The 27,728-nt window shown below is 40.7% G+C and overlaps 1 protein-coding gene across 1 annotated transcript in view; it reads right to left on the reverse strand.

Moving 5' to 3' along the window:
• Positions 1-10,767: 10,767 nt before the first annotated feature.
• Positions 10,768-27,728, reverse strand: part of TUBGCP3 (tubulin gamma complex component 3) — a 58,655-nt gene continuing 41,694 nt past the window's right edge. Inside the window, exons 12-22 of the mRNA XM_086482098.1 lie at positions 27,135-27,245; positions 26,636-26,744; positions 21,700-21,889; positions 20,271-20,406; positions 19,398-19,466; positions 18,440-18,575; positions 15,690-15,778; positions 15,424-15,555; positions 14,903-15,043; positions 14,201-14,317; positions 10,768-11,908 (exon numbers count right to left, since the gene is read on the reverse strand). Of these exons, the coding sequence (XP_086338224.1) occupies positions 11,750-11,908; positions 14,201-14,317; positions 14,903-15,043; positions 15,424-15,555; positions 15,690-15,778; positions 18,440-18,575; positions 19,398-19,466; positions 20,271-20,406; positions 21,700-21,889; positions 26,636-26,744; positions 27,135-27,245 (1,389 nt within the window). The 3' untranslated portion in view covers positions 10,768-11,749. The remainder of the gene's footprint in view (positions 11,909-14,200; positions 14,318-14,902; positions 15,044-15,423; positions 15,556-15,689; positions 15,779-18,439; positions 18,576-19,397; positions 19,467-20,270; positions 20,407-21,699; positions 21,890-26,635; positions 26,745-27,134; positions 27,246-27,728) is intronic.

Here is a 27,728-nt window from a genome sequence, read left to right on the forward strand (position 1 = left end):
ATTTATTTGTGGGCAATTTTTAATTAATTAATTCCACACAACTGTAACTGTAGTTAATACCAGTACCAAAGCCTTGTAACGGGTTTGTTTGCTAGAGAGATCTGTAAACCAACTGCACTCTGGAGACTTCTTGCTTACTCTGCTCAAAAATTAGTGTCTTTCAATTGCAAAAGGCGGAACAAGTGTTTTAAAGCTAATTGTGTTTTTCTTTGTCTAAGTTTGTACTTGGGAAACATAATATATGGATGCTTTAGTTACCTGATATAATGACATCCTTGCAAACAAAAATAGAGATTCCTTCCCCCAATATCTGCGCAGCAATGTGTAAATATTTACAAAATAAATGTAGGCAAGGAGAGAGAAATAAAGCAGTCTTGATTACCCACACCATTTTCTTTCTAACACATCAGATTTTGAAAATAAACTACACTTTCCTTTGACAGTATTGAGGTTTTAACTTCAGTTCTTAGGATGTTTCATATGCAATAAGGTCACTTCTGCTCTGCTGCTACAGTTTGCTCCTGTACAGTAACTGTAGAATTTCCCTACTAAATGACTTTTGTTTCTAATATTAACCTTGAAAACAAACAGTGAAAAAAAATTTAAAGTATGTAAGTTTGTCATAAATATAACACAGTATTGAAAATGAGCATAATTACATGCTTTATATAGCTTCTTAACAAGAACATTAGGTCTGAGTCCAAAACTCTTGGCTTTAACCAAAGTGATTTCAAATAGAACAAGTATATATAGAAAAAGAATCCTATACTATTGTTAAAAAAGGAAAGGGTGCTTTCTTAAACAAAAGAACTTGTGATTTCCTGGACACAGACCCAAGTTACAGTGGGAAGAGCTCAGAAAGCTTCAAACAGAATGTCACATTCATTAAGGATGATTTAAGAAGTTGATTGGAAGAGGTTCAATCAGCCCATTTAGTCTGGTAATTCTAGAAACGTCAGTGTAAAAAAAACCCTACTTTTTTGCGTTCGGCTATACAGTGTCACACAATCACACGACTGAAAACATGTTGCCTGCAGAAATGGCAGACACCGATCACACATGATTTGGCTGTATTATGTCAACACTGATTGCCTTGTCCAATAAGAGGTTCAACAACCTTTGGATACCGAGGTGCAGTCCTTCGCAGCTGTTTCACATATGTGAGCTTCGTCTGCCTCTGGTGCCCAAGGACACGTGAAGCCTTGGCTCTCTTTCTTTAAATGTTCATTGAAGTCCAATCTAAAGCTGAGAAACCGAAGGCTTTCATCAGAACTGGGTGACAGAGGTTTCATCTTCAAATGTCTGCCATGCACGTCAGAGCCTCCAGCGCAAACAGATCGGTCTTTTAAACCGCTCTCCCCGTGCCCTGCTGGCACCCTCCATCCGTCTGAGGGCTCCTGGGCTGTGGAGGAGCAGCCCCTGTGCCACTGCCCCAGCCCTCCCAGGGCAGCCCCACCGTACCTGGGGCACCATCCAGGACCCAACCCATGCCAACAGAAGACCTCACTTTGTTTCCACATTATACATACAATGCCGGCCAGGCCAGCATGGGACCACCACTTGCTTCAAAAACACGTGTTTGATGTAGGCCATATCTACAGCAGCAAGTGCCACCCCAGCTCAGCAGAGCATCTGCCCAGTAGGGCAGTCGGTGCTGCTAACCCAGCCAGCTTCTATCAATTTAGAAGAAAACCCAACTACAGTCTAATTATTGCTAACAGCTCTTAAAAATTTTGTCCCAACTTTTCCCAGGGAGGGAGAATTGCAATATTTGGACCTGGATGGGAAATTTCTCACGGATTTAAAGCTCCCACATCACAGTCCAGGATCTCTACAGCCTCCAGCAAGGGCCACCAGTATTTTTTTATCTGGGGACAGTGTTCTCTTTTCCATTGGACCTGAACATGAAGCACTAAGCTCCTTTTGACAATGCAGCAGTTCGTTCAGCGAGGCTATAGCTTAGCCAGGTGGAAACCGGAATTCTCAATAATAGAAAAGGCTACAGTATAACTAAAAAGACATGTCTGTTATGAGCCCCAACCTTATCTTAGAAAGCCACAGTACATAAACAGCACACATTAATACAGAGGTTGTATAATACAGAGGTTATACTTTGTCTGCACTTTGAATCAGAACTCATAATTCATATAAAACCCCCGAAGGATCCTGGACCAGAAGGCCAGAGCTGAAAACGTGTCATTTGCAATTCTCCGCTGTCCTCTAAAGGCCGTTTCAGGAATTTCAGCCTAGGAGTTTGAACAGCAAATTGCTTCTGCTCTGTGTCCATGTACTAGAGCACAGGCCAGCAAGTCAAACAAAAGTGGGAGGTTTATGCAGAGCTTCAGCTGGAGTTCTGCAAGCCACTACAAGAGATCGGTCTGACCAGAGACACGGAGAGATCATGTCCGTGAGGTGTGTGACACAGCACCAGCAGCATCGCTATCTCTGGCAAGGGACGGGATCAGCAGAATTTCTATTATTCTGCATCCTGATATGGCTGGCTCTGCTGGTGAGGCTTGTAAGCCCCTTACCATGCCCTGGAACCTGCTGCATACAGGAACGTGCATCCAAATCATCTTGCCAGGATGAACATACAAATTTGATCTTGTCTGGTACCTACCTATGCCTTTATAAGGTGCTCTTGAGGAGTTCTCTATTTATACGGAGAAAGGTCAGGCCTTAAAATAAGCCTAGAATTATATAATTGCCCATTTAGAAACCCTATAGTTTAAGTCTCAAGCGCCTGTAAACTTCTTCTATGCAGCTGTTTCTTCTGAGTCACTCACAGTGTTGTCCTTTAATGGTCTTAATTAAGGAAATGGTAACATTTATTCTTTTCTTATACTTCCTGGCTACCACCCAATTATTCTTTTCATAATTATTTCCTATTCCATTATTAATGTCTGTTTTGCTCTTTCAGTTTGCAGGAGCTTTGATTTATTTTAATTTCCAAAATTTTTTGCCTGTGAAATATTGGAAGCTGTGCACACGTCCTATCTCTAGGATAAGTCTGGATCTGGAAAACTCCATTCCTCTGCTGCTTTGCTGCTTTTCTCCTAGAAGATGGGACATCTTACCAGTAAAGATGTCTCTTCATGATGCTAAAACTATTTTTTGCCTGTTTCCTTGGTGTTCCCTGAAGACTTTATGAAAACACATATCTGTTTCCTTTGCTCACAGGGGCTTATAGAGTAGATCTAATCAACTAATTGCTCCTGTGGGCAATGAGGTAACCCATTGGTTGATGGAAATATGAAAGACCTGGAGTATATGGCTTGTAAAGCCTGTACCATATAATGCTGGAGTACAAAGGCAATCTGAGTACAGGACTCCTCAGCGTCTGAACGTTATTAGGAGGGTGTTCTGGGAAATTTGGAGGGGGTATTTATGTAATGCTGCGGTTATGATTATTTCCTCATTTATGGCTTTCTAAAGGATCCACCTTTCCTGCAACTCCTGACTAACTTCACCTGTCAAGAACTGCGTTTATAAGATCCTTTAAACTCTCCCTCCTAGTTGTATCAGAGATCCCAGAATTCCCCTAGATGTTTGAAAGGGAGAAATGAGGCTGGGGGGCAGGGGGGGGTGGGAACTAAGGTGAAAGGGAGATTGTGACATGACTTGTTTTCAGAATGTATCCGTCTTCCTTATTTCTCAGTCTTTGAAAACAAGGATGATGAGAGACATGGGAAGTAAAGTCACTACACATTTCCTCTTCAGTGGTTTGGGAAACACTGATCTCCAGTCGTTCTTGCAGCTAAGTTGCAAATGGCTCTTGAAGAAGTGCAGTGCTCGTCTTGTCTGCAGTGCTTATGAAACCCATTTTCTGTAGTGTCTAATGCCCTATCTGGCACTTCAGAGAAAAATAGTGTTGGCTCATCCATTCCGTTGTAGCTGAGAAATGTCTATCGTATCTTTTTCCTTAGCAAATAAAATGACATAATAATTATATTCCTATTGGTCTACTAGCAGTTTTATTAATTATGTGCACATATTATGTACACACGTACATGTGTATACAAAGGGTATAAATTTATACTGCGTTAGTCTTTTATGGGATAATAGACAAATTATTGCAGTTTATTTATGGACATTTTAATAACCTGGATCACAGCTGTCAAAAATGGATTCTGTTTTTGCCTTAAACTTTAATTGTGTTAATAAAGTCACAATGAGTGGGAATTGTCCTGCTTTTCTCATTTATCAAATACCATTTTCACCCCACATTTTATGTCCTCTTCATGCTTTCTGTTCTCCACTAAACAGTGACATTTTACTCCTCTTCATCTGATGGTTCAATGCTTGTTTTCTAGAGAACGTGTTCTTCATTTTCTGCCCATTATAACATGATCTAATTCTTATTTTTACACACCAGGTTGTTAAAGGAAAGTTCCCATTTGTCTTTTTAGTTGCTGTTGTAAGCTTGTCTGTAATTTCCCTCTGTTTCTTTACGCTCTTCAGAACCATTCATTAGAAACAAGAAGTAAAACCCAGTACAAATACCCACTTCTAAGGAGTGAATGAAGTGCCTTGTTAGAAAGCAAAGCAGAAAACTGTGTTCTTTGCCTCTCTTTTGGCAATTTTTGGAAAAACTTTAAAGGGCGATAAAGTGGCCTTGTGTAGTTTTGGGAATGCTACCATTGTAGAAATGAGAGGGATCCTAGATGCCTAACTATCTTGTTCTTGTGGCATGTATCTCAAATGCAAATAACTGGCTTTCATTCTCCATGGCATTGGAAGATTTCATACATGGCGTAATCACCTTGTGACAGCTTTTTCCTATGATATCTTTTAATACTCAGACTGATGGTAACAATCACTCCAATTGCATTTTCCATACTCTAATGTTTAGCTAACTTAATTGCTGTTCTGATGACTTCTGGAAGAAAATATTTAAGAGAATTCATTCCACAAAGAGCTAAAGTAAATTAACTGCACAGTGATAGAAATGTCACCTCCTACACTCCTCAGATTTTTTTTGGTATGTTTTTCTTTCTCTGCTCTCTCCTGAGCATCTCTTTGGTCACCATTTGCTGTCTTCCAGGATCCTTGCTCTCTTCTCCTCTGTTGTTCTCTCCATTTGTGAGTGGCTGTCCATCACCTCAGTTTCTTTAACTTTCCTGACCTCTGTATTCTCTCTGACCCTGTACACTTCTGCTCATCTTTGCCCTTTCACCTGCACTTGAGTTTCTTTTTCCACTCATGTGGCACTCAGGTTTTGGCCCAATGATTTCATGAAAGAATGTACAATGTTGGGTAGTCAAAGTTTATCAGCAAAAAGCTAACTTTGGAACAAAAAAGAAGGAAAATAAGTACTGATTGAGCACTTTTGCTGCTCTCCTGGTGAAAGAAAGTATCAAGTTAACACTTACAAGCCATTCTGATGCCTTAAAGACTCCATCGCTCTAAGCTAATATAAACTAGTTAAAATAATACATCAATGAGCCTGGCTTAAAATTTAAGAGAGACTGAGCAGTTCATACATTAAATTTGTAGTATTCCCTGTCAACATAAAATTAACGTAATTTCATTATTCTTTAAAATTGCAGTTCAGCAAGCCCTCAGAATGATGTATGACTAGTTAAATCGATGGCTGCAGAGACTTTTCACTCTGAACTATTGCAGACTAAGAAAGAGACTATCTTATCTATGACTGTTCATTGTTATCCTTGACACTGTAAGTAATTTTGGTTTCTTAAACTGGGTAGCGCAGGTGATGGTTACAATGCCCTTCTAGAAACCATACAGATTGATGTCCTCTGACTTCTGAAACAGCAAGTTCTTGTGTCTGTCCCTGCTCTACTTAGAAATGTTTGCACATCTCTTGCAGCTCTCACAATTCATTTTTCCTCTCTCCAATTAGCAGAATCTTACTAGCGGTTAAAGTGGTATTTTAGGTTTCCAGTTAGCCAAAAGATGATTTTCAAAATTAATTAGACATTTCTGGGAAGTCTCTGAGCACCTTTACATGGGGGTAAAATACACTGTCATCGCTGAGGCTGCTCATTTGAGTGAAAATTGAAATGAATACAAATGTGCACACCCACAGCTGGTTTCTAAGGTCAGCATTAGCAAACATTCATGAAATGTCACAGAGGACCTCAGTCTAAGTCTAAAATTTTAAAAATAAGCTTCAGTTTTCTGTCCAGATACCTCCCTTTTTTAAAATCATTCATTACCTTTCAACTCTCTGTGTGTTTAAAAATTTACACGTGCACTGGAAGGGTGTCCTCAAATACTGAGAATCATTGTTGGGTGTGGCATACTGGAAGTTACAGTTTCACACTGACCAAAGATAATTGGCCATTCTTGACAGAAATACCATTTTAAAGGGTTGAAAAAAGTTCTTGTCCAAAAAACAGACATCTTACATATGTGAAAGGAGGAAAACAGAATCCTTCCACAACTAATTTTAATAAAATAAATCACGTAGAATTAGGATTTTTATAAAGAAAACAGCATCCTCCTATGTAGTTGAGAGACCATGGCATTTGTTCACTGCATCTGGTTTAAGAGGAGAAAATCCACAGGACCTTGAGTGAAAAATAGAATCACTAGAATAAAACTGGATTATGATTATGTTCTGTCCTTGATCTCCTAGCCTAAACCTATAACTAATTCCCTGAAAAATACACTATATCATGGGCTTCTGCATTTCTTGGTGGATGTTTCCTCAATATTAAATTGCAACGTACTGTACCCTGAGTCAGTGGAGCTATTTTAACTTACAGAGGGAGATGAAATTTTCAGGGGCTGTTTTTAAAGCTTTTCTTCTTCAGAGTTCGTATTGGTTAAGATACAGTTTCCATGTCAGTTACCAGAACAGAAATCCCTTGTAGTTTAAAAGACTAAGATATAAGTGCTTTCCAGTTCTTTTCCTTTCTGATGTATTTATGATACTGGTAGCACCACATGGATAGCCCTTCACCCCGGAAGAGTTTCACATATTGTACGACATCCTAAGGTAGGTGACAATTTTACCCTCGGTTTCTGCATTTCTACTGCAGTTTCTCGGAAATTTCTTCAGCCCTTGGCAACTCTGAAAAGCAAGGGGCTGAGCATGCAGGGTCAGTTAGCAATGGCCCTGGGATAGGACGCAAAGAGTAGGAGGAACTGGGCCTGTTTCACCCTGGAAACAAGGCTGCTTCGGCCCTCAGCTGTATTTGTATTTTCAGACATTGTAGCTCCAACAGAAAAAGGTTGAAATTACCAGCCAGAAACCTGCATTACATACCTTACAAAATACAGAATAGCCTTGTATAGTGAATGTGTTGTTAAGGATGATACTCTTTGATTGCAGTACATAAGCAGTTCAATGATAAAAAATAAAGTAAAAACTCCTGTTTCTCTTTAGAAATGTACCTGAATGTTGCTGCTGCCACTCACTACAAGGTAAGACACTTGGTGCAGTCGCAGCAGAAGGAAGTTGTCAACTTTTACATTAAGTACATACATTTATGTGGAATTCAGTATTGATCTGGAGGTACAAATGAAATATAAGATCATTCCTCTCACACTTTTGTTAGGAATTGCTGAACCCAGCAGCCTGACAGACGCGAGGCTGCCACAGCTCCACCGCCTCAGGTCCAAGCAGTGGGAAGGCTCAGGATGCATCTCCCATAGGCACAAGCACACAGAGCACACGTACACACCACATACGTGTATATATGTGGCTGACCACACAGGTCAACGCAGACAGACACACAGAGCACTCATGAGAACACAGGCAGCACCAACGGCCTCATCCTGCTTCTCTCCCTGGCTGAGCTGGATGGAGGTCCATTAGTGGGAGGTATAGATATATTATTTATTAGTGGGAGATCTATATATCTGTATCTCCCACTAACAGATAATGTATATATATATTACTTATAATAATAAGTACAATGTTATTCCACACTAGGAGAGAGAGGGTGCAGGGTTTTTTCTAGATCTCAGGAAGAAAGGCCTGACAACAAATGGCTTCACCAAATAGATGTTTTAATATGACAGAAGAAAACCAGGAATATAAATAGGATAAAAAGAGGAGTACTGGCAGCAAATAAAACTTACACCCCTTCAGCTGCTGGACATCCTGCCTTTGTGCAGCACCAGACGGAGCCTGGATGGATCTTCCCGTGGGCACTGCACAGGTCCCATCCATGGAGGGTTTCCTTCTTCCCACGCCCTGTTGCACAGGATGAACTGGCACAGGGCGCTCCATCAGGTCCCTGTACAGCAGCTGCTCATGCTGACATTCAGGCTGCTCAAGCCCCAGGTACGAGGCCCAGCAGAGCAGACACCTCTGTCCAACATCACTGACTCCTTGAATACACCACCTTCCGCAAGGCTCGCAGTACAAATGTGGATCTCCCTCCCCAGTAGCTGAGCTTACACACACAGTCTAGCCAGCAGCTGACCCCTGGACCCTCTCACCTCCACACGCATCCGAGCTGTCGCTGCAGTGTCTGCAGGTGCTGGCACCACAGGCACACATCCCACCCGCAATCCCACTCCAGTTGCTGCACTCAGATCCCCATCACACACACCCAGGAAAGGGGATTTAGTAAGGAGACAGGACAGGCTGCACTGAGCAGGTGAAGAGTAAGGCTAGAAAAACTTACTGACCAGCACCCTATTTATACATGACTGGCCATTTTTATCTGCTTATCCCACATTTTCTTCTTCCAAAATCACCTTTGGGTCACCTGGTTAAATTGCTGCTGCAGAAGAGAAAAGGGTGAGTTGGTTTTCCTTGTATTTTTGGTTGGACAGCTGCTTCATGCAGTGAAGCATTTCTAGGGACAGCATCCTGGAGCGTGGTTAGCTGTGAGCAGCTCGGTCGGCATTTCTGTTGCAAGAGCTTTATAAAATCAGTCTCTCTCCTTCATATTGATGAAGATTCTTTCATGAAAGCTGTGCTTTGTTTTTGCAGAGAAGCCGCACTAGGTAATGCTGACAGTGCCCCAAAGAGGGAAGACCCAGCTGCAGGTGAAGGCAAAGCATAAATCAGTGAAAGGAAAAAAAAAAGCCAACACAGCTGAAACTGCCATAAAAATCAAAGATGACATCACTTGCTCCCATCCTTTTCCAGCACATCTTCCAGCAAAACTGGTCCAGTTACTCCGTGCCAGGGATTTAGAAACTTCCCCCTAACCTGGTGGTCAGAGAGGATCCAAGAGTGGTGATGGCTCTTCCCCAGGTACAGGCACGGGCAAAGCAACCTCTGAGACAAGAATGGATGCCATTGCCTGAGAAACTGAAGATGGCAGGAACAGTTCCCATCCACTTCCAGAGGATTTTCCTGCAGAGCTGGACAGGTTATTCTACACCTTGCCTTTCAAATATTTATGGACACATCAAGTCATAATTTTCTGCTCTGGTTTGAAATGTTGGCGCTCTCACATAATTTATTATGACAACGCTGTTAATATAGTTATTTCCAAGCCCAAAGGAATATTTGAAGTATTTATTGCTCAAGTTTTGATCCACTATCTCAATGAGAATCTGGCCCTAACAGTATAGGGCCAACAGATGATCACAGACTCATCTTTTTGTCTATTTTTTTCATTGCTCCATCTTACTTGAAAAGGGGTCACTGGCTTCCTCAAGCTATGCTTGTTACACCACAGCTGATCAATTTTAATTGTAGGATCAGAAGCTACAAAAATACATGTAGACTGAAATAAACGTGACAGCTGCTGGGTTAGGGGATAAAAGACTGCTCCCCACCCACAAAGAAGCACTGAGGACAACGGCAGGTCCCCAGCAGCCCAGGTATTCCGTGCCTTGTGTTCAAAACGATCCCCTCAGCCTGGCAGTCAGAGCAGCTCCAGCAGCAGTGAGGACTCTTCCCCAGATGGACAGATTTCTGCAGAATCATCTCACAATGATCATTCTCAGCAAGGCCACCATTGCAGGTTTCCTGTGTACCGCTGGATCCATTTTAGCAGCGAAGGGAACTAAACCTTCCTCTGCAACTTGTCCTCTAGTTTTGACATTGATGCTGCCTCTCTGGCCTGCGGATCGTCTAGTGACACACGGGATCAGGTGATGTCTCTCAAGGCAATGGCCAAAACAGTGCACATCCAGCTAATTTTTTTTCCCCAACAGTTTTGGCCAAAACATGTAAGCTTTGTAGTTCTTTCTTACACAAACAATACGCTCCCACCACAACCACAAAAACAGAGTACTCTTGCCTGTCAAGTGATTTGTGACCTTGTTATGCCAAGCTCAGCATCCTTCAGCTCTCCTGTGACAACACAGAACATCACCGCCTTCAGAGTCCATATTTTCTTACAGCTGAAACGCTACCTGCAAGTACCCTCCATGAAGGTAGCTGCATCAGCAGGTCCTCTTAAGGGCACAGGGTTAAAAGCCTTACATGTTTTATTTAACAAAAGCAAGGACTCCAAGGCCTGCACAGTAATGGGAATCCTGGTGTTTGGAAGGCAAACCTGCTAGTCCAGGGCTGCAAGTTGGTGCATTGTCCCCACGAGAGCTCACCTCCCTCACGACTCGCAGCAGCCCTGCCTGCATGGCCTGGCAGGTGCCTGGGTTCAAGCAGGGTAAGGCAAAAGGCAAAAAAGGCCACAGACCTAGTCCATCTGAGGGTAATTGTTAATTAATGAACGACACATAACTCTTAAGTATAGATAAGACTAGTACCAAAGTCCTGTAATGGGCAGGAATCTGTAAATCAACACTCCTAACTGGAAGCTTCTCCTTTCTTACCCTCTGGAAAAATAATCTTTCAATTAGAAAAAGCAAAACGCTTATTTGAAAGATAATCGTGTTTTTATTTTTCTAAGCTTGCACTTGTGGAACATAATAAATGACCTGATATAATGACAACTTTGCAAAAGAAGAATCCCCCTCTCCCCAACATCTGGACAGCAATATATAAATATTTACAATGAAAAAATAGGGAAGGGAAGAGAATGAAGTCAACATCAGCCAAGCCAGTCTGTTTCCACACATCTGATTTTGAATATCAGTTATTTCATTCAGTTCGGTCTTAACCAACACTTTCCTTTGACAGTACTGAGGCTTTAACTTCATTTTTTAGATCTTATGTGCAATAGATACACTCCCGCTCTGCTTCTACAGTTTTCTCCTGTACAGTAACCATAGAATTTCCCTACTAAATTTTTTATTTCAGTTTGTTAACGCTGAAAACAACAACAAAAAAAATTAAATATAAGTGTATGTCTCCTGATACAAAGTTTCTCACACAGTCAAACACATCACAACACTGAAAATCAGCATAATGAAATGCTGTATAGCTTCTTAACAAGGACATTAGGTCTGGGTCCTAATCTGTTGGCTTTAACAAAAGCTCTCTTCAAATAGAACAAGTACGTATAGAAAAAATAACCTTCTTATTTTCTGGTTAAAAAAGGAAATGGTGCTTTCTATAAACAAAAGATGCAATTTCCTTGACACAGATATAAGTTACAGTGGGGAGAGCTCAGAAAGCTTCAAATTAAATTGGCATTTGTTTAAAAGGATGACTTAAGAAGTTGATTGGAAGAGGTTCAATCAGCCCGTTTAGTCTGGTAATTCTAGAAACGTCAGTGTAAAAAAAACCCTACTTTTTTGCGTTCTGCTATACAGTGTCACACAATCACACGACTGAAAACATGTTGCCTGCAGAAATGGTAGACACCGATCACGCACGATTTGGCTGTATTATGTCAACACTGATTGCCTTGTCCAACAAGAGGTTCAACAACCTTCGGATACCGAGGTGCAGTCCTTCGCAGCTGTTTCACATATGTGAGCTTCGTCTGCCTCTGGTGCCCAAGGATACGCGAAGCCTTGGCTCTCTTGCTTTATAATGTTCATTGAAGTCCAATCTAAAGCTAAGAAACCGAAGGCTTTCATCAGAACTGGTTGTTAGCAGGACCAAGAACTGCTGGACGATTCCCTGGAGGAGAAAGAAAAACCCAAGAGACAGTTAAGACGACATCACTGATGTGTTTTGCACAACGATGCCAGGTGGTGCCCAGGCCTGGCAAGGAGGCAGAGGGAATCCGGCAAAGGACAAGCATAAGTGTTTATATCCAACTGCTAGCAAATCTGTTCTGCTAGAGTCACTCTTTCTGCAAAAACCCAGAGCTTCACGTTATCTTCAAATGTCTGCCATGCACGTCAGAGCCTCCAGCGCAAACAGCTCGGTCTTTTAAACCGCTCTCCCCGTGCCCTGCTGGCACCCTCCATCCATCTGAGGGCTCCGGGGCTGCAGAGGAGCAGCCCCTGTGCCACTGCCCCAGCCCTCCCAGGGCAGCCCCACCGTACCTGGGGCACCATCCAGGACCCAACCCGTGCCAACAGAAGACCTCACCTTGTTTCCACATTATATATACAATGCCGGCCAGGCCAGCATGAGACCACCACTTGCTTCAAAAATCACTTCAAAACTATTTGATGTCAGTTATACAGCAGCAAGTGCCACCCCAGCTCAGAAGAGCATTTGCCAGTCAGGGCGGTCACTGCTACAGACCCAGCAGCCAGACTCTACGCGTTCGGAGCGGTTTGTACGCGGGATGTGCACTCGGCAGGCGGGAGCTGCGCTTCTGGAGCCCGTCTTCCCATTCAGCTCTAGCCAATGGACTGCAGGAGCTCCACAGCATGCAGGAAAGGAGAGGACTTTGGGCGGATGGGAAGACTCACTTGAAGAGCTCATTCCTGATCTCCACTAAATCCTAACATGGGCACACCCATAACTAGAGCACCCTGTTACTTCCAAAGATGACCGAGGCTGGACAGGGAAGTCCTGCATGGAAAATCCATAGTTGGGCTCAACAGGAATACAGTCCAAGCAGGCAAAAGCTACATTGCCAACTTGTAGCAATCCTGTAGAGCACACAAACTACAATCTATTCACAGCCTACACTTAAAGAATTCGGCTCCTTTTCCCTCTGTGAGCGAGAACTGCAATATATGGACCCAGGAACAAATTCCTCCCAGATTCAAAGTCCTCGCATCAAAACTTAGGATCTCTACAACCTTCAACAAAAGCCACAAGTATTTTATAACCTGGGCGCACCATTCTATTTTCCTTCAAACTTCCACATGAACTGAACTCTTTGACAATGCAGCACTCTCTCCAGGGTAGCTATAGCTTGGCAAAGCTATAAGGCAATACAGAAATGCATCTGATGCAGATCACCAGAGAGCTGGATTGGGAAGTGCTCTGCAGAAGCTACACAAGTGCTAAGTCACAACTATAGCTGCTATAAAGAACCAATTGTACTCTTACAAGGTAAAATGAATGTATGGGTGACAACCCAGGAAAACTACTTCAAGCTCATTCATTTATCCAGGGAAAGAATGCATGCTTACATGTTTAGTATTTGTCTAAAAGTGTATTTATGGATATTAAAATAAGAAAGAAAGATACAAGAAATACCAACAGCAGGAAGGAAGAGAGCAGGCCCTACAGCTTTAAGCCAAACTCAATATCAGCATTATTAAAAAATCCTAACTTCAGGCATGCCAAAAGTGACAAACAAGAGAAGTTAAAAGGTACACTACGCTCCATCAAGAGTATCTCACATGTCAAAGTCAAGAGATGAGTTGGGAGAGGGTTTTGGTTTTCAGTTGATCTAGCGTCTAATCCTGAAAGGCTGCCGTGGCATAGTGTTGTGTCTCTCCCTTGCATCACTTTCTGGAATGATTTCCCTGATACCTAACAGCTTACTTTTCTGGGGAATGGGAGATTTAGAATCAGATACAACAAATTGAGACAAAGCCAGAAGAATTACCATTAAGGAAGATAGCCTGTGCACATTCCCCCAAACAGCTTACCCACCGGCCATCTCAATGCACTGAAAATCAAGTGTTAGGCCCTTAATAAATAAGGACCCTTTTTGCAGTCTTTAGTAGCAATGACTTGGAGAGATAGTGAAAAAAAAAACAGAATGCAGAAGGAATTTTTTTTTTTTCAGATTACACCAGGAGATAGCTATTACTTCCACTACTGGAAGAAGGAGGACACTTACATGAAATAACTATTCCCCTTTGTCAGAGGAACATACACGATCACAAAACCTACTGTCTACTGAGGAACAGTGAATATAGGCTTCTAAGTAGAAAAGCAAAAAAATGAAGACCTAGATCCACAAACACAGAAGTTACACCTACACAATATTTGAAATTGATTTCTACATATCAAAGCTCAGTATCCATATTAAAAAAGATATAATCTAAGGGGCACCTGGTAAAAGTGAGTGAGTATTCGCAGCTGTGAGCACATTTTGGGTATCGAGTCTTGAAATTCTTTCATCCTTTTACTCTCTTCTTCATCTTCTGACGCAGTTACACCCCACTTGCCCTACACAGAGATCAAATGAGTTAGGAGGTCAAGCATCACACGATGAAAGTTGATAACTGGGCCACCCTCTGCCCAGCTAAACCACCATGTTTATACAAACCAACCATTGCCACAGAAAGCCAAAGATGGAGCCTCTAATATGGAAACTACCAGTCCCCTTGGTGGTTGTACAACACATGAAAGAAATCTGAGGTTAGCAAAGCAGGGGAGTCTCACACCAGCACTGCATGTCCCACAGACTGACAGTAGTGAGGGCAGGTATGGACCTATGTCATTTTTCGCAAAAGGCTTCAGAATATTAAAGCCTCTTCCATTTCCTTCACCTGAAAGAGCCCTAAATTTCTCAACCTTCACAGCACACTAGAGAATCTACTCACCTAGATGTTCTGGACAAGACAGAAATTAAAAACACCATTCAGCAGTTTTGTTTGCATCCACTAGCTACTGCTGACAACTTTTACATTTGTCCTGACCACATTTTTCATTTTTGCTGTACCTCTACATGATATCTAAAATCGCCCATATATCAACAAACAAGTGTATCTGCCTCAATTAATTTTCATGTTCTAGTAAACCTTACTGTACCTCAAGCTCACGCTGTCTTTTCCTCTCTTCAAATTGCAACCTCAGCTGCAACTCCTCCAAAGCAGCTCTGTACATTGCATCTTGGGCATTCTGGAGCTCAATGATCTGATCAAAAACAGCTCGAAGCTGGTTGAGAAGTACCTGTGAGGCAGTTAAGCAACAAAACAATGGAACAGTTGCACAGCAAAAGAGTTTTAAGTTACTACCATTCTTCAGAGCATGAGTAAATGAAATCTTTTTACAAACAGCTGGAGAGACTGTTTTGCAAAGCCCTAAGTCAGCTGTTGCACGATCACACAGCTTCTTAGGACCAAAACCAACTGGCCCGCACTGTAACAAGTTTTATAATCAACATCTGTCACTGTGTCTGAGGAGTATGTACAGAGCCTACCATAATATGGTCTCGTATCAGAGGAAGAAAAATGACTTTTCCCCTTGCTCCTACAACATAAGAGAAGGTGGTTCCTAACGCATAAGCCAAGATCAGAAAGCTACAATTTAATGCAAAGGAGAAGACTTACCCTGGAATCACTATCCAGCAAGCACCGAGCTATGATTGTGTCTAGAAAAACTTCGTGAGCTGCAATGATGTGATCCAAGTCCTGTGCTTGTTGGACCTTGTTCCAGAGTTCATCCCACGAACATTCAAGCACCTGGAGCAATGATTCAGGATTGGGCTGTTTTGATTTGCTAGATGACAAGCTCTTTGAAATTTAAGACACACAACACATACAGAATATTAAAAGTACTTCATTTTCAAGCAACTAATTAGGTGGATAGAATATACCTCAAACGTAATGTAATACTGCATTTGATGAATGAAATGGACCATTTCTGATGCCAGAACGTGACACTGATGCAGCACCCCAGAAAGCTCTGTAAAAAAAAATCCAAAGAGATGGCATGTTAAAGACCGCAAGGACATGCACAGCCATCAAACCAGCTTGGTAAACTTTTTCCTACCAAACTGAATACTTCATAAAACAGCCACTAATCTTGGACAGTAGCAGCAATACTGGCTAGCAACAGATGAGCAAAGAACAATTAACTCCTAGAAACTGTGAGCCAAAGATGACACTGACTGTGTGCTCAGACAGTGCTGGAAACTTGCTGAGTATCACAAGCAAAAAAGACCCTCTCAGTCCCAAGAGACCAAAATGCAGTTAGTGTCCCGTGAGTTCTTTTGGTTGAAAATCTGAGGCCACAGATTTGCAATTGCTTCTGGGGCCTCTTGCATCTCTTACCATTAGCCCTCAAACCACGGATGGACAGCACATTTTTGTATTATTTAGCTACACTGAGACAAAAAGAGAGGGTGGTCGTGGCAGGTGTAGGGAATTTGTGGCCCATGTGGTCCAGGGTTCAATTCCCTGATCCACAACAGAGACCCACAGGTAAGTCACTAATGGCCGCGGCTGCTCACCTGTAAGAGAAGGTACCTCTATTGCGAAAGGGTAATATCAAGATTACCATCAACTGCAAAAATTATCTGGAATGAAGATACTCAGCCTTCTGTAATCAAGCAGATACCCAGACAGAGGAAGTAATTTCTAAAAAGCTGCCAAAGTAATTTGCCACTGAAGACAAGCTATGAGACTATAACAAAAGGTATTTACATTTTCAGATCTTGGGATGTTACAGGACCACCCAATGATCTGCAAGATATTACAACAAGCTACTCTGTACTCCACTCTTATGCCTTTGCAGGAAGTCTATCCCTAACACATTATGTTGCATTTCTTTTAAATAGGATCAATGAAAAAAACCTCCAGGGCTAGCTAAACAACAGAAATCCCTCAACATTATTGAGTTGGATACATCTGTGTTTCTTCTTCCAATTACTTACAGGAAAAGAGTGAGCTTGACACTACTGTCTAGAAGTACTCCTTTAAGCATTAAAAACCCTGGCTGTTAAGACCTTTTGGGAATCGTAAATGAAGCTATCCTTGAAAGTTAACGCTACTTCTTTATGGCTGAAAAACAAAAGACCCTGTAGCTGCTTCCTCCTGTCAGTTACTGTCCTCCTTTTGATGCTCTGTGACTGGAAGGGCATGGTACTGTTTTGGAGGGAGAGAGAGAAAATAAAAGCAAGTTCTACTATTTCTTCGTAAATCAGTGCTGGGGTGGACTTTCCATGTACTTCAGAAAAAAATTCTACTCGCAGCTTCCAACTTAGACATTCCAGTGAGCGAGAAAGATGCCTGTCCCTCCAGACAGAAGGCAGTACAGGTCTTTGTAAACATACTCTCCTTTGTCAGAGGCACAGAGTGAGAAATACCACACTTGGCTCCTTCTGCCAACAATAGCTATAACAGCTTGGCCAGCATTTTAGATGTCTGCATTACTCAAAACACAGACAAACCTAAAGGGAGCAAGCAACTGACCTTTTACCTACAGAAGATTGCTCCATGGCAAAGCAGAAGAAAGGCCTCCCAAAGGCGGCGTGAGAAAAAAAAGGAAGAAAGAAAAAAACCAAACTTGCTCCTGAGAACCCTAGCAATGGGAATGAAATTGAAATGAAACCTTAGCAACAGGAGACAGCTCCAACCTGAAGATCCTTAGGTGGTGAAAATAGAATCTGTTAACTGCACCCTAGTCTCAAAGGGAACAGAAAGCAAGAACACAATAGATGACTGGTTTTGAGTCAAAAGACACACTTATTTGGGACAGAGAAATGAAAATAAACTAAATCCTATCTCCCAGAAGCAAAAAACGGAAACCTAGTCATCCTGTACATTCCAGAGATCAGCCTGCTGCACTACAGCAGACTTTACAAGAGCTTGTTTCCCAGCGACCTTCTGAAGCTAAGGTGTTCATGGCCATCTACCAAACAGTTCCTAATTACAAAAATATAAATAAATCCTTGCAAATATTACTATGCCACAAAGAAGCATAACTCTCCACAGCTATTTTTTAATGAGAGAAATGTAGACAGGTAAAAGAAGTCAAGAGTGAGCCCGTACAGATGCTCATAAATATTCTCATCTGAGAAGTAGGATCAAAAACTCCCAGTCCATTAAACATATACCAGAGCCACTACACTTAACAGCGTTCCTATTTCTTCTCAAACATCCATTTCTCTTCTTAGCTTCTTCTATTCTTAACTAAACAAAAGCCCAGGGAACGCATGAAGGTAAAACTAATACATTCCGAAGTGTGCATGTGTGAGACTTATTAACTCCAGCACGAGAAAGAGTGAGACACAGGGTACAGATAGGAAGGCATCAAGGAAGATGAATAAAAGGGGATGGAAGAGTAACTGCCTTTTTCCAGAGACATGGGATGTTTCATTTGCTCGCTGCTACAAAAACTCACAATGAAGGATTAAGTAAAACAAACAAACAGGAAACTTCCATTCACACTAATGTTATCTTCATCATCATCTACTATTAAACAGTCAGTCAAGAAGAGCAACAAAATATAAAATACACCTGTCCCAACAGAATTTTTTTCTTCCCTCTTAACACACAGCTTAAAATAAGATGCAGTCATCTAAATCCAGTTTACAAGTATGTCACCCATTTGGGCCTCTCTCACCTGGTATACTTTTCAGAAGCTTTGCATTGCACATGTGCCCTTTCCATATATCAGTAAGAATATACTCCATTCGCTTTGCTCTCCAAAGGAAATTAAATACTCTTAGATAGTGGCTCATGCACTCACGGGTAAATACCTACAAAACAAACAGATCAGTACAAATTTAACAGACATACCATGTGTTCTTAAGGACGAAGAATCTCTTCGCAGCTCCTCTTATCTGACCCATGCAGTTTATTGGTAAATATTGTCACAACAAAATCCCTGGAAACACCAGAGCTTTTGGAAAGATCCTCCCTCAAGGGCTGAACTGAGTTACCTAACATTCATGTAGGCACAGGGCACTGCAGGAAGTGTAAGAAGGTGTGAACATGACAAAGCCTAAACATTTTGCTCTTTTCAACCTACATTTTTCATATGCATTCTGCTGGTCAGACTCCTATTTTAATGTCCTGCTTAAAAAAAAAAAAGAAAAATCTTTACTAGTTCTTTACAGAGCCGAAATGCATTCTGATCAATACCGTAGCTGGGTTTTTTTCAGTAGTTCTAATAAACGCTATCTATCAAGTTCCATTTAGACAGTACAAATAGGTTCTCCTCAAATACATTATTTGGTTCCTTGAAAATTATCTCAAATTAGCAGCCGCAGACTAGTAATAATGGAAGAAGAGGAGCACTCCATTTATTAAGTACTTGCTAAAATCTCTGCTGGAACAAACGAATTACTGATTTTTCAGTAATGACTGTTTTAAATGTAGCTTTTCAGCACTTACAGTTAATTTACAAGAACTGAGATTTTAGCTCAACTGTTTATACAGTGGGTGCATCCTAGATGCCAAAAAAAAAAAAAGGACTCTCTCATCTTACACTGTAGAATAAAAAAGGTTATTTCAATTTAAAACAAAACAAAAGAAAATTAGTATCTGAGACATTCACAGCCAGCACAATATGACATTACCGTTGCTATTGGTCCATCAACATGATAGTCCAAGCTGAAGACATCCCATCCAGTGTCCCCAGGAGATACCTGTATTAAAAAGATATGCTACTTTCAGTGTATAATCAGAGCATACTAGTGCTGAAGACCAATTCTAGCTTACTCTTCCATTCTCCACAGACTATGAAAAAAACAAGCACCCACATTAAGAAGAGATATAGGAGCTCCTTGTCAAAAGTAGTAGATTAAGCAAAAATTAATTGAAGTCTGACACAAGGGTGAGATTCATCTCATCCAAATGTTGACATTTGTAATGTCAATGTTTTTCCATTAGAGCTAGTAAAGGAAGTGAAGAGAAGGAAAAATTTCTTTGGCAGGACTCAGCCTAAGGTACAGACTTACTTCAGGTGTTACAGAGTTCGTCAGTTAACTCCCACCTCCGGGACTGGAGATTTCTCATTAACTCAAGTTTCTTACTAGAGGTCTCCTTCATGAAACACTTTCATTGCTTCACTCTTCGTAACTACTGGCGACAAAGAGACTACCCCTCTTCTAACAGCAACAGCAGTAGGAGCTGTTTGCACAACCTCAAAACAGGGCCACCAGCATCAATTACTGTTAGACCCCAAATACTCAACTTTGTATTGTCAATGAAACAGCTCTAAACCCACAGCTTGAAATACAAACAGACAATTGGCAGGAAATGGGAAAAGAAGAGAAGACTTATTAAATGAGGTTTACATAATTCAAAGCAGACTTTAATGGAAAGGGGGGGATGTATTTACTACACACACATATGAAAATTTTGTTTCATATAGATGTCTGCATGTATACGCACACACACACACGCACAAAAAGTATGTTTCGGGTCAGAGCGACCATGATGCAACAGACCTCCAGAAGTCGAACATCCAATCGTTTGAGAATCTCAGGGTTATCAAACTGGGCATTAGTTGCCCTCACGGCCGTTTCAAGAATTCCAGTTAGATTATGCTGATATAAGGTTGTAGCTGGTCGTGCAAGCTCTGGCCTGGTGGTTATGAAACAAACAGTCATGGCCTATTACTGAGATACTCTGCAGCAGCAATTTGGCAGTAACTGCAGCACACAGTGAAACACTTTTCTGACAGACTTTCAAAACCTCTCACATTACTCTTTCAGACCTAACCATGAAGAAAGTAAATGAGCAAAACATTTGAGCAGAATACGTCTATTCATATGCAGCTATACACCTGAACATCAGCATGAAGAGTAACTTTATCCTCATTTAATGCCAGTAATTTGAAATTACCAGGATTGCTAGCATAACTATTCTGTAATTTTGAGTTGCATTCATACCTAAAATGAGGCAGATTACATCATTAACACATCAAACCAATAATTTCATTTCATTTTTGAGAGACCTACTGACAGCCATCTCACAGGCTTAGAAGTGCTGGCAGAAGCACACAAACCCACCCTCTATGTAAGAAAAACTTTCCAGAGAGTTGCAATATGCAAGTAACAAGCACTTTGTAACTACTTCTCCCCCATAATCAGTACTGGAAAGCCCCTCACTACTTCTGTCTCAGATGTAATACTGACTCCACAAACCAACCTTATTCTGCTTCACGCTAATTTTCACTCAAAAAAGCATGGTCACGTACAAATCGTCACCAGACAATGTTGATTTTGATTTACAAGCAAGTTAATGGAAGCTCTACAGAGCCTACCTTCTAGACCAAAGGAAAGCTTTGTAAAGGTCATTTTTGACAGCCTAAATTTCATCAGTAGCACCAACATGTAAAAGCAGTGAGCTTGCAAATACACTTTAAGAACTGAAACTGATACTTGTGAGTGTACCTGAGTGCTTAAAGGAGAGGCTGGTGAGGCATCAATTAAATTTTAAAAAATGCACTGAGGGGTTTTGACACAACATTTTGGACCAAACACCTCCAAAATATTGAAGCCTAACATTCACAGCAATGCCAACTAGTGGCATCAAGAGCACCAGAACTTTTCTGCTTAAACCTGCCGACACGAGCGAGTGCCATCATCCTCAAGGCTGACACAGGGTCAGCATAAAGATACCAATATTAGTGCAACTTTTCAAGACGTTGTGAAATGGTACTGTACATACTTCCTACCAAAAAGGAAGAACAAAGTTTAAGCCTCAGGGTCAAAGAAATTAAACCCAAAATGGAATTTAAGAGTTGTTCAATTAAACCTTTGAGTAATAAGATACTTAAAGGGTCCTCTTCCAAAACAAAAACAGTTTCTGGGCTGATCATGCACATTTGCAAGCATCAGAAATACAACGTCATTACCCTTCCTACTCTCTTACTTGAGCAAGTCCATTAAATGCCTGATAAAGTCTCCTTGACCAAGTAGTAAGTAGCGCCTCATGGCCTGCATGTGTTCCAGTAAATTGTACTTCTTATTGAGAACATCCAGCAGGTACTTGCTGGTTTCAAAATAAGCTGCATCGATTTTCTCTTGAAATGCATTTTCCAGATCTGTGAACAAATCAGCAGCTAAAAAAAAAAAAAAAAAAGGAGAAAAATAAATAGTTAAGATTAGATTAGTATTTTTCCAAAACTGAGGCAAACAAACTTTGGAATTGAAACACACAAGCAAAGAAATTGCTATTCATTCTGATCCACTATATCATACATTTGGCCTAGCCAAAGTGAAAGCAAGTCTAGAGCAGCCCATACTTCAACATTATCACTTTTAATCTGTGCCCAGCTTGTACTTTCCAATAAGAACTCACATTATTTCATCACTTTTACACAGAAAGTGATTTTTTTTTTTAGCCTGCTGAAATACTGCAATTTACAGAATCAAATAATTTGAAGGAGATCTAAAAGCTCAAAGTTAGGGAAAAGCTTTGTTGAGGGGGATCTAAATCAGAAATCACTTCCAAGGGCGAGGGGGAAGAAACCAAAGAATCAGCCAGAATATTCAACAGAAAAAAGCTCTCATATATAAGTCAGAGTAAGAGAGGAATTATCTGGGGGACTGCCAGCAACCTGATGATTTCTTCCCCACCTTTAATGCATGGCAATTTGGGGGCAGAAAGTAGGACATCGCCCTTTAGTAGGAAGCACATTTCACTTTTTTCTACAACTACAAGCTTACTAAGAAAGCGACGGCAACAAGGCTGTTATGAGATAGCAAGAAGGGCAGCCTCTTCAAGCAAAACTCCAAATACTGGACTGCCAACTATCGTAAGATTCAGACCTTCCTCAGCATTAAATGATATACTCCCACTTTCAACAATTTTTAATTATGCAACTATTGCTCTAAAGGTAAAAAATGAAGATCCAGGTACCAAATTAGTGTAAGACAGTGCACTGTCTGCTCCAGGAATAGTTTCAAGCTGTACTGCAGACAGGAAAAATTAAAACCAAGTTTCATGTTGTTCTGATGAGATTCAGCCTCAATTAATAAAATGCTTTAAAACTGAAGAAATAAACAGTGGTTCTAATAAAGAAAGCACTCTTTAATGAAGGAAACCTCACAACGTCTGGTTCAATGACATTCCCTGAGGTTTCCAAACTCTCATTCAGTAACCTGTGAAGCTCTCCATAAGACATCAAAAGCACAAGCAAATGCAAAGACATCGAAGAGATGACACTTATATAACACATTGCACATTGCTGTGTTCAAAATCCCTACAGCTGGGAGAATACTACTTACTCAAGTGACACCCATCAAGCTTAGGAGACGGGAGAATTCATACAGCCTGTAGCAAGGAATCCTCAAAGTCCCCTTTTCACTGACAGCAAGCCAGGAGAGACAGCTCACCAAGGTCTCCGCTCACTCTGGTCAAGGCAGAGATCTGGTATGATCTGACAAAGCAATTCTTGCATTGCTCAGGTAAGGAACCAGCAGCAGTGTTCCCACTGCTAGGAAAAGGGGAAAAACATCAATTCGTGCAAATGCGTTTGTCTCGCTGGTACAGGACAACAGGGCAGTGAGAACATGCAACCAGTTCTGACTTTGATATATTCTTTGCCCAATGGCAGATCCTGTCCTCTTAACTGCTGTCTTCAAAAGCTGGGTCCAAGTGTGGCTGCTTGCATGTGTAGTGGTACCAGCCATCTGATCTGCCACATGGCTTCACTACTAGCTTTACAGGAAGAAGGAAGAACTTCCAGAAGGGGAATAAAGCTATAAGAGGAGTTTCACAGACAGAACTCAGTAAGCTACAACACCCCAACGATCTGTTCCTGCAGCATCTTTCCACAAGACACCACGAGCCTAACAGGCAACGCAAAAGAGGGAACAAGCCAACTCCAAAAGAGTTATAAGCCAACACCTTCAGCTACTGGACACAGGTTGAGCCTAGGACTGACTCGAGGCCCAGCAAAGCCAACAGGCAGCAGACAATTGCCTAGTTTGCCAATGGCAAGCTGCGCATGCTGGTCCTGCCTCCACTCAAGTAGGGGCGAGCACATGTAAAGCAGTACCTATGGCTGAGTACACGTGGACCAGTCTCAATTTCTTGTTGTCCCATGGACAAAGAAAAAGAAAGCCTTTCCCCTCTCCTTAGTACTCCCTCCCTTGCCTTGAGGAAAGAGACTGGGCCACAGCCCTTCGCCTCTGAGACCGGAAAATTCAAGTTGACATGTGTAGCTGTAACACACCACCTCTGCGTGTGTCCCTGTTTGACATGCAAAACTACTAAAAAGGTTGTTTACATCATCAAACAAGAGGCCTAGGCACAAATTCTTAAAGCTGTGCAAGATTATCTCAGGACACTGTAAAAAGCCAAAAATGGGTCAAGAAAGCATCAAAAGCACTGACAGACAGGTCCACAAGCTGCTATTGAATGTAGAGGTCTCATGTCATTCCTGGTTCAAAGTTCCCAAACTGTGGACAGCTAGAGGTTGGAAGCTGGTATCACTTTATCTGCCTTTTTTACCATCCTTCTTCCCCAAGTGCCTGCCAAAATCCCCTGTCAGGCAAGATGACCAACTTCGACACTGTTCTTCATCTCTGACTTCCTGTTTTACTACATGTTCAGACAGGTTTTTTACATTATTACTTCAGCGAAAGGAAACTCGGGAAAAATGAGAGTTAAGGTTCCAAAGCAAACTAAAGGAAAATACAGCCAAATCCAGGAAAAGTAAGGATTTAAAATGAGAAAAAGCATCCAGAATTCAGGCTGGCATCCTAACTTTCCATCATCTTATTATAAGTAATTATCTGAAGGGACTCTCAGGATATTGTCAGATGGCACAAAGAAGGACGACAAGATGCACTTCCAACATCACTGACACAGAATCTTCTTTCTGGATTGAATGGGTAAAATGCCCTAAATACAAATGCAGTTTTGTGGCAGCGCAATACTATGAGGTATTTAGGCTGCAGACCATAAGCTCAGCACATCCTTCAGCACACTGCAGATACAGTGGAGAACATCCATTTCTAAAATGACACTTCTGTCTGAAACGGGTATTCTCTGCACTTAAGATAATGTACTTGCTTTGAAGCTCTTGCCCCCTCCATAAAAGGGAACTTAGATTTGTGCAGGTCTTCCATTCAATCAAAGAGAGAGAAACAAGTGCAAATTAAAAAAAAAGAAAAAAAGTTGGAAAAGCATGGCCATAAACGCTGTGTAAAGCGGCAAAAGTAGCGTAGACAAAGAATGTTTTTGCCTTTTTCAGAAGCATCTGGCAAGATGATGGTTCAAACATGTTTACAGCCCTTATTCATCTAACCCTGGCCCTTCTCTGCACTTTAAGCGCATCTTTGACTAGGCTAGCACTGTGCACTGTGCATGGTATAAAAATCACATTATTAGATGAAATATTCTTGCAGACATGAATAGGATTTCATTATTAGAACATCCTTCATAGAATCGTAGAATCATTTTGGTTGGAAAAGACCTTTAAGATTGTCAGGTCCAACCATTATCCTAACACTACCAAGCCCACCACTAATCCACGTCCCTAAGCACCACATCTATACGTCTTTTGAACACCTCCAGGGCTGGAGGTAGTTATGCTAAAAGTCCATGCTGTAAAGACTTAATATAAAAACTAATGCAAGATTAATCTGTAGGGGAAAAAAAAAAAAAAAAAAAGACAATCCCACAAAACCAAGCTTCAAAGTTCTATATAATAAAGCCACATTTCATTACAGGAATCACAGAAAAGATACTGTACAAGATGTCAAAAAAGTGCAAAGAAGAATCTTCTCAGAAAAATAAGAACCCGACAGAAAACCAAATGTTTAGATAATTCTCTTGACAAAAGCTCGATGTACTAGTGGGACATCATTATACTTTAGAAATTATGTACAAAATAGTATCAGAGAAATTATCCCAGTGATCTAATCTTAACAATCAGACTCTCCTTGATATATTAAAAAAGTCATAAAAAGAAGTTATAGTGGTAAAATAGCACCTTCACCAGAAGAAAGCAAGTTGTCCTGTCTCACAGCTGTAGCAGCATCCTATGCATTACCTTATCTTCTTTGCTTAGTATTTACACATAAAGTCTCCTTGGTTTAGATGTTTGTTATTTGCTATCTTTCATCATAACAACGTTAATTTCATTGCAAAGAATATGCCACCAAAGAACAACCACAAATGGTATATAAGTTCTCATTCATTAAAACTGAAATGTCTTCTAAACAGAAAGAAATAACCTGAAGGAATTCTGATAGTTATGTTTTGGTTCAATGCTCAACAGTTGGCAACCCCAATTTTAAGTAATCTTCAAAAGGAGTTTTACTAACCTTTCACATACTTAATTTTCTTTGGATATATTATAGTGGTAGAGTGCATTTACAGAAAGGTTTCTGTCCTGCCTGGTTTTACTGCTCCTTCTCTTATTTACAACTAACTGATTATTTACTGTTTTTTTAATCACAGAATTAATTCACTATTATTATGGGCTCTTATTATGAAGTATATTTGATGAGAAGTTACAAGAATTAAATCCTTACTGCATGCTCAAAAACATCCCTGCCCCCACCCCAGCCCTCTCAACAAAAGCCAGCTGAAGGCAGACGGGTTTCTGAATGGTTTCATTCAGAAATCCAGTACGTTAACAATCCAGCAAACTTAATCAAATTAAGAAAAGAAAATTACACATATGCATCTTCGTATTTCTGCAAGTATCCATTAAAACACCTATATTTTAGGGCAGATGGGACTTTTGTACTCCTTTCCAGCCCACTATCCAAAATGTCATGTTACAGTCTAAACCGAATATCGTACAGAGCTCAGTTCAAAGGGAAGAAGCCGACTAACACTGATACTCTACCATCTTTTGAAGACTCTGCAGATTTTGCCACAGCAATCATCTTTGTGGATGGAGTTTGATCATGACAAACTTGATGCAAGAAGTTTATAGATTTTCCTATTAGGAGGACCTGAACAAAAAGGGATATTTTTTTTTAAGTTATTTGCATATAAGAAAAGAAAAACACCAAACAAAAAAGCCACCCACAACCACCAGGGTAACAGGATATTTTGTCATCTTTCTGTGCTCTTAGCTTCGCAATCCCAACCACAGCAATCCAGAACTTCAATGCTAACACACAAAGCTTTTAAACACAAATTTCTTTTCCCCTCCTTGAAAACTCCTTAAACAAAGTTTATCAGTTAGAGAACGGAAAGGAGAAATGGTCTTGTCTTCCTCAGCAAACAATTCTCAAATTCTTAAGATGACTATTTATTGTTAAATTTGGTCTATATTTTCTTAATGGAAATCTAAACAGCAGCATAAGGCAAAGAAATCATCAGAAGATGATGATTCATACCTTTTTTGATTGCTCCATTGTAATAAAAGAAGGGATCATTGATTTCCTCAAAGTGTATTTGTCATGCCACAACCGATCAGTTTTAACTGCAGGATCTGAAGCTACAAAAAACTGTAGATTGAAACAAATATTAAAAACAAGATGAATGAAAACTCTCTCCCCTACTGTCTCATTTCTGTATTGAGAAAATTTTAAAAATATTCTGACTTGTTATTTTAACTAAAAAAGGCAAAAAAAAAAATTTTTTTTCATCATTAACATTCAGGGTTGTCCTGGCAATTGTTATGTAAATTGTGTGTTGACCAACATGAACTCTGAGGAAAAAAGTTAAAGAACAGCTCACACAATTTAATCTCCTCTGTACTGACTACCTCAGGGTAAAGTGCACTATCTGTAAAACATCCACTATGAAATAAAGAAGCTTATAACATTTTCTGTCAATTAATTATACAACTAAGGTAAGAGATAAAGTTCAGAATGTAAGTGTAATAGGCTTTCATTTTACTCGTTCTATTTCACTCAAGCCCCTTTGGATTTCCTCCTATTTTAACAAATGCAAAATTGCAGAAAAAAAACCCAAACAAATCAAGAAAT

The sequence above is a fragment of the Leptosomus discolor genome, chromosome 1 (genome assembly GCF_034619465.1).
Source record: "Leptosomus discolor isolate bLepDis1 chromosome 1, bLepDis1.hap2, whole genome shotgun sequence".
NCBI lineage: Eukaryota > Metazoa > Chordata > Aves > Leptosomiformes > Leptosomidae > Leptosomus > Leptosomus discolor.